A 14,724-nucleotide genomic window follows, 5' to 3' on the forward strand; every position below is an offset into this window, starting at 1 on the left:
TTTGGGGATGCCCCTCCTCCATTACTGATCCGCTTGGCTGCTGCTGGGAAGGGTGGTGGAGGTTGTGAAAGCTGGCCAGTACAGACGACGTTCGCCTCTTAGCTAGGTTTTATTTTTTTTCTCAGGGAGAGCTCGGAGACCATGTCTGCAGAACTCTTCTCATTCACAAGAGAGGCAGGAAGCCCTGGCTCAGGACCTAGTTTTAGGTCCAGTCAGAGGAAGATATTAAATCTGCTCCTGGAGAGAGACACTTCCTTTACCGTCTGTCCAGATCTCCCTAGGACTCCAGTGGACAAACTCTTTGGTGATTCTGCAAACCTAAGCATTTTGTCTGGGTAAAGCTTTTCTTTTCATGCCTTATCTCCTTTGCTTTTCTAAACAATTTTTAGATTTTGGTTTTGTTTTTTAATTATGCAGGCTCAAAGATGAGGGTTTAAGTCTCAGCTTTGCCCTTGACTAACTGTGTGACCCTTTTGAATCTCTTTTCTGTGACATAGAAATAATAATACCATCCTAACTTGGGAGAATCTTGTGAGAATCAAACGATGTGATGTCTGGGAAAAGTCTTTGAAAACTCTTGCATTATATGAATTGGTCACTTTAGTAGTATTAATATTAGTGTTACTGTTATTGTACTTTAAATTTTGGTTATGCCATGCCCTGATGCCTCTGCTAGCAGAGTTGGAGAGTTAACGGACCTGAGAAGTACTTAGCGACCCCAGGGAGAAGTCAAACCTATGTACTCTCGGCGCACAGGGCAGAAGAGGTGGGGTCAAGACCTACCTTGGCCAGTGAACTTTGGTCCTTAATTTAAAAAATTATCCTGTCTCAGTATGTTGGTGAGGAGAAAATGAAGTACAGATTATTGGAGTAGAGAAAAGGTGGGAGATTTTTCTCAGCCTGGTCTGAGATATTTCCAAAAATCAATTAGATTTATTTGGACACTGTTTGGATTATGTGATATTCATCGAGAGACATTTCAAAAGAAGAGGATAACATGATCTTTGTCTTTTAAGGATATTACAACCTAATGGGAATCTTGATGTACTATTATGTCTCAACAGAGAAACTCCAAAACGTTGCCTTGATCTTTCGAATCTTAGCAGTGGGGAGATGTCTGCCATTCAGCTTACCACTTCTGCAGACTGTGATGAAACTGGTAGGGAGAAGGGCGGTAAAGGCCTCAAGGGAGAGAATAACTTTTAAGGGAGAGGACAGGATAGAAGGATAGAGATGGAAGGTGATAAAAGTAGGTAGCGAGACTTGAAGTTGGAATTCTTTGGGTACCTAGAGGATTTTTGAGGAGAATGATTAAGCCAACGGGAAGAGAAAGATAACACTAATAGGAGCCACTTTGCATTTGAAAAAGTTAGGAAGGAATATTTTGTTGACTGATTGATTGTGAGAATGAAAGTAGTAGTTAAGATGAAAGGTTTTATGCCCTAGTCTAATGTCCTCAGAGACAAAGAAACCAACATAAAGAAAAACTTTGTCAACTAATTCTTATCGGTTTTTATAAAGTCTGTGCCTAAAAGGAATATGTTTTACTAGTCAACCATTTTAGTATTTGTTCTAATTTCAGATTTACTGAGTGATAAGCTTTCTTTTCTACTCATGAAAAAAATCTCTGTAGGTTAACATAGTGCACTGCTTTCCGGCATTTCTTCTTTCAGTGACACATGTAAATTCTTAAAATTCCATGAACGTGTACCTTGTACTATGAAATTGGTGCCTAACAAGATACTTTGTGTTGTAACGGTCAGCTTTTGAAAATAATATGGCTTACTGGTAATGAAGAAAATCAGAAGGAAAGACAAGATGCTTGGACAAGAATAACTCTTCATATCTGTTTGCAGGTCACTTGAAATCTTCAGGACCTCAGGAAATACAATTAGCTGGGATGTAAGTTCTTTTGCTAAATGAACCCCATGCTGAACACTGGCACAGGGATTTTATCCTATGCAGACTCTGCAGAGTATAGAATGTGTCACTTTGGTTATAAGTGGGCCTGGAGGCCTAGATCCTTTCCTTGAAAGGTTTTTAAGTTTCCTAGATCTAAATAGTTTTGCGAAGATGAAAGCTACTCATTTTAACCATCACACACAATCAGTATTATCTTTAAAAATGGAGGAAAATGGTATACTGCATTTAGGCATATGCTGTTATCTGCATGTGAGTAATGCTATATCTTAGTGGTTAAAGGTGCAGAGTGTAGGCTCTGGAATCAGAGTGTCTGGATTCCAGTGGCTTATTACTTTACCAGCTGTGGCTCTGACAAGTTTCTTAACTTCATTGGACCTCAGTTTCTTTATTCATAATAAAGAAGTAATAATAAAGAGATAATAGCACTTCTCATAAACAGCCATTGTAAGGAAATTTAATCCTTAGCACATACCAAGCATTTAATAATGTTTATTATTACTCATGAGGATTCTTTGTTGGAGATCTTAAAATGTTCAGTCAGGGAATACTCAGAGAATGAAAAGCGATTTTAATTCAACTTCTTAACTGAACTTCTTAAACTTGTTGTAAGTTTTCCATTTGACTGTTTTAATCTTTTTAGAACTTTATCCTTCGATGTTTAGGTGAATTAGGTGCCACTTTAGTGCATGAGGGAAGGCTTTCCATGACTATTTTTATCAATACATGTGAAAATTTCACTTTGTATTGCTTGTATTTTCTTGGAATTGTTTAAAATGTCCTAACCCACGCAGATGAAATCCTGGGAGGGAGGATAGAAATTCGTAAAAAATAGATATTAGCTCCCAATAGTCAATGCTGGAAAACTACTAAGTTGTAAATTGTGTCTACGTAAGATATAGGACAAACTCATTATCTTTGATGCATATCTATATCTATCTATCTATCTATCTATCTATCTATCTATCTATATATATATATATATATATATGGTTATGTAATATATTGTTATGTCACCCAATGTCTTGATATTTACCACAGAAAGCACCCTATGTATTGTTATTGGAAGAGACATAGCTAGGTATAGGGCTCCTAGAATGGAGGAAAGAAAAAGTTGAGATGCCCCAAGCCACTGAAGAATAACCAAATAGTATTTGGGGCTTAACTGACTGGCAGTTTTTTTGATCTACAGGAATCATCACCAGCACCTTATAAAATGCAGTCCAGTGAGTAGTTCCTCTTTCTTGGGTTTGGGTTTGTGTCTCAGTTGGGATGCAGAGGCTTTCCAGCTCACCTGTGGCTTGAGGATGCTGGATGTTCTCAGAAAACAATCTCTTGTAGGCTCAGCTGCTTTGTAGTACTCCGAATGCTTTGGACCATGGCAACAGGAAGAAAGATGCAATATGTGGCTCATCCACAAATAAAGAAAATGTGAGTGTTTAATGGAAACCTAGATATATTAGCAGTTTTCTTCATTTGAGTGGAGCTGCTCATCAGTATCATTATGAGACCTAGAGCTGTTTATGCCTCAGTACGCTAGACAAACTGCATCACTATAGGAAAAAAATTCTTTATGGTTTGTTTTGTTTTTTCTCTTTAAGGTTTGACCCTAGGACAAAAACCTAGCTCCAAGTCTTCTACAGCAGGTCATTATTGCTCATGTTCAGTTGATTGGTTTAAGGACAAAAATTTCTGTTACTATAGTGTAAGGAATTTAGAGATAAATTCCTTTTTTTAAAAACAGAGAGGGATAATGCACATAACTTGTTCACATACTCTCTGCATGGCTTCACATACAAGTCTAGATTTCTTAATTTCTTTCTATTTCCCCCTTAGCCTAGTTTCTTAGACCCTATTCTAAGGAAGCTGTGGTCCTTTTTGGCTAAGCCTCAGGCCCTCCTTCAGAGCCTAATCGTTAAAATAATTCTCTAACTAATCCCTTCACCTAATCCCCTTTTCTAGCCATCTTTTTCTTTTCCCTGCCTTCCATCCTTTCCCCCCAGGTCAGTATCTATAAAAGATAGCTACTGTTCTTCTTTTCTCACATTGACTAAGTTATGCCCATGTTTTTGGCTGTTCTTTTTTTGTGTGTGTGAGGAAGATCTGCCCTGAGCTAACATCTGCCAATCCTCCTCTTTTTTGCTGAAGAAGACTGGCCCTGGGCTAACATCCATGCCCATCTTCCTCTATATGTGACGCCGCCACAGCATGGCTTGACAAGCCGTGCGTCGGGGCGCGCCAGGGATCCGAACCGGCGAACCCCGGGCCGCCACAGCGGAATGCGCGCACTCAACCGCTTGTGCCACTGGGCTGGCCCCTGGCTGTCCTAATCAGCTGTTTCTTGATTTAATACTGTCTTTCTAATCTCCCTTTAAAATCACTTTTTAAAAATCTCCCCATCCTGTCCCCAGTCAGGTCCCTTTTTGCTCCATTCCTTTTGCTTATAATCATAAAATTGGTATCCTCCAAAGCAAATCTACATACCATACATCAAATCCAAACCATAATTTGTATTCTCAGGATATAGGGTCAACCTTGATTACCTTTAATGTGTTTCATGAGGGTTATTCATGGCTTCATCAGATGAAATGTTTTTGTCAGGGCCGGCTAGCCCGTCTCTTCCTCCAGCCAATGTAGTTTTTCTTATGCAGGAAAACAATACTTTGCAGCCCTTGGAGTGGTGGGCACCCAGGAACCTGAAGTTTCAAGAGAGACCAGGGGTGCCTTATATGTCTCCCCTTTGTCTACTGGTGAGTCACTGGACAACGTCATCAAGGGTCAGCTGAAGTGTCCTGGGGTATAGGATGGCAGATCTGGATTTATGACCCTTTGAATTTTTCTAAGCTGGCTTGAGTGAGAAAAGGAGTTGGAGAAGTAATGTTTGACCAGGGAAAGGAAGGAGACATATGTCCTCTGATCTTTTTATTTGTTTAAATTTAAGGAGGAGAAAAAATCCTTAGTCCTTTTCAAAAATTTCTTTGTTCTTTAAGTGTTCCCCCACCCCGATTTTAAAAGTACTGTGTGCCCATTGTGACAATGGTTTAAAAATATAGGAAAGTATAAAAAAGCAAATAGCTACCTCACAGAGAAAAACCACTATTAACATTTTACTTCATTTCTTCTCAATCTTTGAACTGTGTATACAGTTTAACAAAGTTGAGGTCATATCATATGTATAACTTTATATCCTGTTTTTTTTGTTAGTATTAAAACTCTTAGTAAACTTTATTTTTTAATGGATACTTTTATTCTAATAAATGGACCATAATTTATGTAAGTACTTCTTTATTGTTGGACACTTAATGGTATCCAAATTTTTCTTTTATAAATAATGCTATTATGTAAGTTCTTGAGCATAAATCTTTGCCTACGTTTCAGATTTTTTTTCTTTAGGATTAGTACCAAGAATTATAATTACTGGGTTAAAGGGCACAAATGTTTTTAAGATTTTTGATACATATTGCCAAATTCCTTTCCAAAAAACTTATAAGAATTTACGTTTTCACGAACAATGCATAGCTCATTTGCATAAATGATTTGTTATCATTTTTTAAAAATTACTAATTGGGTAAAAAATTTTATTCTGCATTAAAAGTAATTAGTAGTGATTTCCTGTGAATATTAGCCATATATATTTCCTCTAGTGAGTTATTGTGTGCTTTGTCCATTTAGCTACTAGAGTCTTAAGTTACCCAGGCACTTATTTGCTTTTTTTTTTTGGTGAGGAAGATTGTCCCTGAGCTAACATCTGTTGCCAGTCTTCCTTGTTTTGCTTGAGGAAGATTGTCACTGAGCTAACATCTGTGCCAGTCTTCCTCTATTTTGTATGTGGGATGCTGCCACAGCATGGCCTGATGAGTGGTGTGTAGGTCCGTGCCTGGGATCCAAACCCGTGAACCCTGGGCTGCCAAAGTGGAGCACGTGAACTTAACCACTATGCCACTGGGCTGGCTCCTCATTTGCTTTTAATAGACTGTGGACTCAAGATACTCCAGAGATTTGGATTCTAATCTCAATCCTATGGGAAAGCCATTTTAACATATCCCATCCTAAGTAGATAAAGTTGATTATACTTCAGATTTTTTATTTCTTGGAGGAAGGGAAGACTTGGAGCATGGTAAATTACTGGATGGTCTTTTGTGTGTGTGATTTTGTTTTTGTTTTTTGGGTTTTTTTTGGTGAAGAAGATCAGCCCTGAGCTAACATCCATGCCAATCCTCCTCTTTTTGCTGAGGAAGACAGGCCCTGGGCTAACATCTGTGCCCATCTTCCTCCACTTTATATGGGACGCTGCCACAGCATGGCCTGACAAGCGGATCGGTGCGCGCCCGGGATCCGAACCCGGGCTGCCAGCAGCGGAGCGTGCGCACTTACCCGCTTCACCACGGGGCTGGCCCCTGATTTTGTTTTTTAATGTGCTAAAATATACATAACATAAAATTTACCATTTTAACCATTTTTAAGTGTACAATCCATCGACATTAAGTACATTCACAATGTTGAGCAACTGTCACCACTATCCATTTCCAGAACTTTTTTGTTATTTGAAACAGAAGCTCTTTACCCATTAAACAATAATTGTCCCTTCCTTCCTCCCCCCAGCCCCTAGTAATCTCTAGTCTACTTTCTGTCTCTGTGAATTTGACTACTATAGGTACTTCATATGAGTGGAATCATACAACATTTGTCGTTTTGTGTCTGGCTTATTTCACTTAGCATAATGTCTTCAAGGTTCATCTATGTCATAGCATATATCAGAATTTCATTCCTTTTTATGGCTGAATAATATTCCATTGTATGTATATACCACATTTTGTTTATCCATTAATTGGTTGATAGACATTTGAGTTGTTTCCACCTTTTGGTTATTGTGAATACAGCTGCTGTGAACATTAGTATACAAATAGGTGTTCAAATCCCTGCTTTCAATTCTTTGGGGTATATACCCGGAAGTGGAATTGCTGGATTATATGGGAATTTTATGTTTAATTTTTTGGGGAACTGTCATACTGTTATCCCTAGTGGCTGCACCCTTTGACATTTCCCACAGCAATTCACAAGAGTTCCAATTTCTCCATGTCCTTACCAACACTTGTTATTTTCTGGGTTTTATTTTGTTTTTATAATAGCTATTCTAATGGACATGAAGTGGTATCTCATTCTGGTTTTGATTTGCATTTCTCTAGTGACTAGTTTGCTGGTCTAGTGGTTAAGATATGGCATTCTCATGGCTGTGCCCGGGTTTGTTTCTTGGTCAGGGAACCACACCACCCGATTGTTGGTTGTCATGCTGTGGCGGCTGCATGTTGCTGTGATGCTGAAAGCTATGCCACCAGTATTTCAAATACCAGCAGGGTCACCTGTGGTGGACAGGTTTGAGCAGAGCTTCCAGACTAAGACAGACTAGGAAGAAGGATCTAGCTACTCACTTCCGAAAAAATTGGCCATGAAAACCCTATGAATAGCAGCAGAGCATTGCTGGATCTAGCGCCTGAAGATGAGAGGATGGTGCAAAAAGATAGGGCAAGGTTCTGCTCTGCTATACACAGGATCACTAGGAGTTGGAATCAACTCAATGGCACTAACAACAACAAAATGAACACTAGCTATGTGTCCATCTTTTCATGTGCTAGTTGGCCATTTGTATATCATCTTTGGAGAAATGTCTATTCAAGTCCTGTTTGTTTCTGTTGTTGCGTTGTAGGAATTCTTTATATATTCTTGATATTAAGTCCTTATCAGATATATGATTTGCTAATATTTTCTCCCATTCTGAGGGTTGCCTTTTCACTTTCTTGGTAGTATTCTTTGATGCAGAAAGGTTTTTAATTTTGATGAAGTCCAATTTATCCATTTTTTCTTTTGTTGCCTGTGTAAAAATTGTTGCCAAATCCAATGTCATGAAGCTTTCCCCCTATATTTTCTTCTAAGAGTTTTATAGTTTTAGCTCTTAGATTTAGGTCTTTGATTGATTTTGAGTTAATTTTTGTATATGGTGTAAAGTAAGGGTCCTGGATAGTTTTTAATATTTCTATATACTTGACAGGACAATGGAAACTTGGTGGAAAGTGAAATGAAATATCTGGGCAGCCCCATTACTAGAGTTCCAAAACTGGATAAAAATCCAGAACTAGGAGAAGACCAGACAGAGGAGATTTCAGATGAATTGATGGAGTTTTCCCTGGACAGTCAAGAAGAGGCCAAGGTAAAGTGCTCTCTTAGGTTATCTTTGCATTTTTCGTGTTCCTTCATTCTTGAATAAACCATATTGTGTATCTAATATGTTGCAGTCACTGTGCTAAATGGTAGGTCTGCAGAGATCAAGAAGACGTGGTCTTGGGGCAGGACCCATGGCCTAGTGGTTAAGTTCGGCATGCTCTGCCTGGGCCGCCCGGGTTCCGAACCTGGGTGGAGACCTGCACCACTCCACAGTGGCATGTTGTGGCAGCGACCCACATATAAAATGGAGGAAAATTGGTGACAGATGCTAGCTCAGGGCAAATCTTCCTCAGCAAAAAAAAAGAAGACATGATCTTTACACTCTAAGGGCTACCTGACTGATAGCGTGTAAGGTCGCTGTGGGATTCTTCTTACTGCTGAGTGAGAAGGTTCTAGTTAGTAGTTTGTGTCGATCACCATCAATGTAATCTGGTATAAGTGATGCCTCCAGAATAGTGGTAATGGATGGAATATACCTAGTATGATTTTTCAGATATTTTACAATGTATCCTTTTGTCTTCTTTTATCCTCCCCATATCACTGGGAGGACTATCTGAAGCCTGTGGCTTATTGACCATGTACTGATATGTCAAAGCTAGTTTCTGAGGCATTTAGCATTTCTGAATCAACTTCATTTCTTTGAAACAAATATGTGTAGGGGTATGTTTTTAAAATTTATTCATTATATAAGGCAAATATGATAGAGTGGATTCTAGTCTGCATTCTCTTATTTAGTGTCATGACTAGGAGCAAGACACTTAACCACTCCAGGGCTCAGTTTCTCATTTATAAAATGAGAATTATTATTTATAATAATAAAAGAATACCTCCTCAATAGGATTGTTGTGTATATGATAAAGTATTAAAAGCAGTTTGTAATAATGATAGATTGTCAAAAGTGCTATGAATGACAGAGTGATATGAAAAAAAGGACCTAGGAATTTAGAAGGGTACTATTTTTAACTTTAACCTAAGTAACTGGAGAAATGGTGACACTATAATGAATTTGAAAAGAAGGGTGAGTTCAAAGGGAATAAGATGTGTTCTGTTTTGGACATTTGAGTTAGAGGTAGCAACAAGAAATTTAAATGGAAATACTGAATAAGGATTTGGAGCCATCAGGACTGGAAATGTACATTTCAGGACCATCTGCATAGAGGAGAAAATGAAGGCTAATGATTCCAAGTTTAAAGACAGAGAAAGAGCTCTTGAAGAAGTAGTGCTAGCTACTGAGGAGACATAATGAAGTAGTAGATAGATACAGGAATAACATCATTCAAGAATCAGAAAGGAGAGATCTAGGACACAAACGGGTTAATTTTACATATTCATTCATTTTATACATTTCTTTATTGTGGTAAAATGCAATATACATAAAATTTATCCTTTTAAACATATTTATGTATACAGTTTGGCGGTGTTAAGTATCTTCATGTTGTCGTGAATGTACTTATTCATCTCTAGAACTTTTTTTTTTTGGTGAGGAAGATTAGCCCTGAGCTAACATCCGTTGCCAGTACTCCTCTTTTCACTGAGGAAGATTGGCCCTGGGCTGGGGCCGCCCCAGTGGCACAAGCGGTTAGGTGCACGCACTCCGCTGTGGCGGCCTGGGGTTCACCGGTTCAGATCCTGGGCGCGCACCAGTGCACTGCTTGTCAGGCCATGCAGTGGTGGCATCCCATATAAAGTAGAGGAAGATGGGCATGGATATTGGCCCAGGACCAGTCTTCCTCAGCAAAAAAAAGAGGAGGATTGGCAGATGTTAGCTCAGGGCCAATCTTCCTCACAAAAAAAAAAAAAAAAGATTGGCCTTGGGCTAACATCCGTCCCCATCTTCCTCTACTTTATATGTGGGACGCCTGCCACAGCATGGCTTGATAAGCGGTGTGCAGGTCCGCGCCCGGGATCCAAACCTGTGAACCTCGGGCTGCCGAAGTGGAGTGCGGGAACTTAACCACTACACCACCAGGCTGGCCCTTCTAGAACTTTTTCATTATTTTCATTATCCCAAACAGAAACTCTTTGAAGAGTTTTGTAGTTTTAGTGCTTAAATTTAGGTCTCAATCCATTTTGAGTTAATTTTTGTGTATAGAGTTAGGTCAGGGTCCAGTTTCATTCTTTTGCATGTGGATATCCAGTTTTCCCAGCACTATTTATTGAAAAGACTATCTTTTCCTCATTGAATGGTCTTGATACCCTTGTTGAAAATCATTTGACCATATATGTGAAGGTTTATTTCTGGACTCTCTATTCTAGTCCATTGGTCTTATGTCTATCTTTATACCAGTACCGTAATTTTGATTACTGTAGCTTTGTAGTAGGTCATTTTATACATTTTTTTTATTCACAAATTATACTTGAATATTCTCCTTGTAAAAAATTAAAGCATAATAGCTAAGGCTAACTAACCCTATCTGACCACCATTCCCAGACTGGATTGAAAGGTGACTTGGAGATTATTTTAGATTAGAGGGAAAGTCAAGAGCATGGGAGTCTATGGTCTGGAAAGTATAGACTCTGGAGCCAGGCTGCTTGGGTTTGTAGCTTGGCTCTGCCACTTGTGACTATATGGGTAAGTTATCTGATCTCCCTATGCCTCAATTTCTTTTCTTTTTTTTTTTTTTTTTGTGAGGAAGATCAGCCCTGAGCTAACATCTGATGCCAATCCTCCTCTTTTTTTTGCTGAGGAAGATTGGCCCTGGGCTAACATCCATGCCCATCTTCCTCTACTTTATATGGGATGCCACCACAGCGTGGCTTGACAAGCAGTGCATCGATGCATGCCCGGGATCCGAACCCGCAAACCCTGGGCCAAAGCGGAGCGCGCACACTTAACTGCTGCGCCACTGGGCCAGCCCCTCAATTTCTTTTCTTTTCTTTTTTTTTTTTTTTTTGTGAGGAAGATCAGCCCTGAGCTAACATCCATGCCAATCCTCCTCTTTTTGCTGAGGAACACCAGCTCTGAGATAACATCTATTGGCAATCCTCCTCCTATTTTTTTTTTTGCCAAAGCCCCAGTGGATAGTTGTATGTCATAGTTGCACATCCTTCTAGTTGCTGTATGTGGGACGCCGCCTCAGCATGGCCGGAGAAGCAGTGCATCGGTGCGCTCCCGGGATCCGAACCCTAGCCGCCAGCAGCGGAGTGCACGCACTTAACCACTAAGCCACGGGGTCAGCCCCTCAATTTCTTAATCTATAAAAAAGAAATAGTTTTGCGGCCCACCGGGTGGCATAGTGGTTAAGTTTGGGCGCTCCACTTCAGCGGCCCAGGGTTCATCCCGGAGGCAGACCAACGCACTGCTTGTCAAGCCATGCTGTAGTGGCATCCCATATAAAGTAAAGGAAGATGGGGATGGATGTTAGCCCAGGGCCAATCTTCCTCAGCAAAAAGAGGAGGACTGGCAACAGATGTTAGCTCAGGGCAAATGTTCCTCACAAAAAAAATTTTTATAACTGTTTCATAGCGTTGTTGTGAGGATTAAGTGAGTTAACTACACATAAAGCATTTAGAACAATACTTGTTACAATGTTATAAACCAATGTTACTGCAATAAACAAAAAATTAAAAAAAAAGAACAATACTTGCCAATTAATAGTACTTAATTATTATAGCGTAATGTAGTATAAGTGCTTAATTATTGTAGTGTAAGAACCAAAATGTTGGAGTTATGAAGAAGACTGATCGATAAGGAATGCTCAATGGCCTTGATGTCCTCCGCAAAGTGAAAGTTAAAGTAATCTGATGACTCAGAGGAGATTGTTAGGTGAGGATCTTGAAGAGTATGGACAAGGTTATAATCAACTTTTGGAAACTGGAAGGGAATTATTAAAAGGCAAATAAAATGGTATTTGTAAGGTCCTAAAAGATAAACCTGCATGGTATAGTGTCTTCCTACAAGAATCCTTGTGGCTGGAAGCAAGAAGGGAGACTTTGGAACTCCAGGAGTGATTAAGCAAGGCTTAGAGGTTGCCAATGGTAGATGAAAAAGGAGTCAAGGAAATGTAGGTGATAGTGAAGGCAGCAGAGAAGTAGATGATGATGAATCAATGCCTGTATAAGGAGCCAAATGTCACTGAGTAGACTCAGCAAGGTAAGAACAGTAATGTGAGTGAAAGTTGCTTGGGGCCGGCCTGGTGGCATAGAGGTTAAGTTTGCCCGCACCAGTTCGGCAGCCCGGGGTTCACCGGTTTGGATCTCGGGCACAGACCTACGCACTGCTTATCAAGCCATGCTAAAGCGGCACCCCACATAGAAGAGCCATGAAAGATATACAACTATGATACACAACTGTGCACTGGGGCTTAGGGGAGGAAAAAATAAATAAAAGAAAGTTGCTGAGGAGGTATAAAGTAACTGGTTTAGAAAGTTTTGAGAATTAGGGGAGATTTTAGTCAGTTTGAGAACATGCCAGATTTGAACTCTTGGTGATAGAGTAATAGAGGACGGTTGCAGATTCTTTTTTTTTTTTAAATCTCAGTTTGTTGAGAGGTTAATGTGGAATGCAGGAGAAGCTTGGTGTAAATATTTGAGGAGTTGAGAAGTCATACTCTCCATAGGGTTGTTAGTGAACTTTGTACGAGTGTGGAGGACTAACATGGGCTTTAATGTTGAAGGTAGTAATGGGCTAGAGTGGAAAGGAAAAATGAAAGCCAGGTAATAATCATAGCTCCCATTTATTGACTACTTAGAATGTACCAGGCACTGTGTGCTGAGCAGTTTACATCTCTCATCACATTTAATTCTCATATCAATCCTGAAAGATGAGTATTATCTCCTTTTAAAAGGAGAACATTAGGCCACGAGGTACAGTCTCTTACCCAGGGTCACAAAGTTAGCAAGTGGCAGAGCCCCTGTTTAAACTAAGATCTGCCTGACTCCAGAGCCTATGTTTTTAGCAATATTATGATGTTTCCTGCTGAAGATACCTGGGAAGTAAAAATCGTCCTAGGGACATATAATAATGTTAGTTTCTTTTTGTGTAGGGTTGGTAAAGTTGGATACCCAGAGTTTGATGAGCTAAAGTGTTAAGAAGGATGGTGAATCAGTTATCTAGAACAATGCTTTTCAGTAAAACTTTCTGAGACGGTAGAAATTTTTTTTATATCTATTTGATACAATAGCCACATGTGGCTGGCTATTGAGCACTTAAACTGTGGCTAGTACAACTGAGGAGCTGAATTTTTAATTTTCTGGAGTTTTAATTAATGCAAATAGCCATATGTAGCTAGTGTTACTATAATGGGGTAGTGCAGATCTAGAACCTTCTATGATGTATGTTGCCTGGAGCAGCAGCAGCAGTAAGAGGTAGGAACTTCTTAGCAATGCAAATTTATGGGCCCCACCCCAGTCCTTCTGAATCAGAAACTCTGGGGGTGGGGCTCAATAATCTGTGTTTTAAGAATCTCTCCAGGTGATTTTGATGCACACTAAAGTTTGAGAGCTACTGTTCTATAACATAGTATTAAATTTTGTTTTGTTTGAATTTCGTTGGTTTGTGGGAACAACAGAATGACGATATAATCTGAAGGGGGCAGGATGGGTATTGGGAGAATTGGCAGCGACCCTCCTGAAACAAACATTTTTGAGGACTTGCTGATAATGGAGGGTAGATCTGTGGAAAAACAGCATGTTAGGGATAGTTAGCATACAGAAAAGGTTGCTAGGCCTTCTGAAAAAAAAGAACAATGTAAAATAAACATTTAGTGTTGCTTTTACAAATACATGTTAGTCTTCATATTTGCAAAATGTTGTAGTTAATATGGTGAAATCTCAACTGGTGTTAATTTAGTAAATTGAATTTAATGTTGATTAAAATGAAAATCCTTTTATTTTCAATTTTATTGTTGGAAATTTGTCTAGAGTGTGTTAATCTGCTTTTATGAAATTATAAGTACAGTTCAGTAAATATAATTGAATCTTTCTTTGCTGATTGAAAGTCTTTCATAGTCTCAGAAACATTCTAAATTGTATAATATAGACAGTGTAGGAGAGTGGATTTAAAAATAGACTGACCGCAGGAAATACTCTGAAAGTTTTGTATGTTTACATGGAAGAATAGCATATGGCTCTTAGGTATTTATTTTGTTGGTCTTTAAAATATATTAATTCCCTTTATGGACTCATTTTCTTGGATTGTAACTCTTATAAAATCATTTTCAATTAAGGACCCCCTGTATAAGAGTATGCATAGCAGTAGGTTTTATTTTTTTATTTATTTATTTTTTTTGTGAGGAGATCAGCCCTGTGCTAACATCCGCCAATCCTCCTCTTTTTTTGCCAAGGAAGACGGCCCTGGGCTAACATCCGTGCCCATCCTCCTCCACTCTATATGGGACGCCGCCACAGCATGGCCTGCCAAAGCAGTGCGTCGGTGCACGCCCGGGATCCGAACCAGCGAACCCAGGGCCGCCGCAGCGGAGCGCGCGCACCCAACCGCTTGCACCACCAGGCCGGCCCCATCAGCAGTAGGTTTTAGATTAGAAAAAGGGTAGAGATTTTTTGTTATTGGTTTGCCTCTTTGATGCTAAATGGAAGTAGATACCTTATAAGGCAGTGAACTCCTTGGAGATTGGTGTAACCTTA

General features: G+C 39.5%; 1 protein-coding gene across 8 annotated transcripts in view; it reads left to right on the plus strand.

The window, feature by feature from the left end:
* CDC25C (cell division cycle 25C) overlaps positions 1–14,724 on the plus strand; it is a 28,907-nt gene that overhangs the window by 518 nt on the left and 13,665 nt on the right. For 5 of the 8 annotated variants that reach the window (XM_087429734.1, XM_087429733.1, XM_087429738.1 and 2 more), the window contains exons 2-9: positions 126–335; positions 1,065–1,159; positions 1,857–1,902; positions 3,113–3,146; positions 3,262–3,351; positions 4,572–4,670; positions 7,967–8,125; positions 14,424–14,606. In XM_087429734.1, coding sequence (XP_087285860.1) covers positions 142–335; positions 1,065–1,159; positions 1,857–1,902; positions 3,113–3,146; positions 3,262–3,351; positions 4,572–4,670; positions 7,967–8,125; positions 14,424–14,606 — 900 coding nt within the window. In that variant the 5' untranslated portion in view covers positions 126–141. Of the gene's footprint in view, positions 1–125; positions 336–1,064; positions 1,160–1,856; positions 1,903–3,112; positions 3,147–3,261; positions 3,352–4,571; positions 4,671–7,966; positions 8,126–14,423; positions 14,607–14,724 lie in introns of those variants that run through there. The other 3 variants (XM_087429737.1, XM_087429740.1, XM_087429741.1) reach the window with 3 other exon arrangements.

Source organism: Ceratotherium simum, chromosome 4 (assembly GCF_057802395.1).
Source record: "Ceratotherium simum simum isolate JZ-2026a chromosome 4, ASM5780239v1, whole genome shotgun sequence".
Lineage (NCBI taxonomy): Eukaryota > Metazoa > Chordata > Mammalia > Perissodactyla > Rhinocerotidae > Ceratotherium > Ceratotherium simum.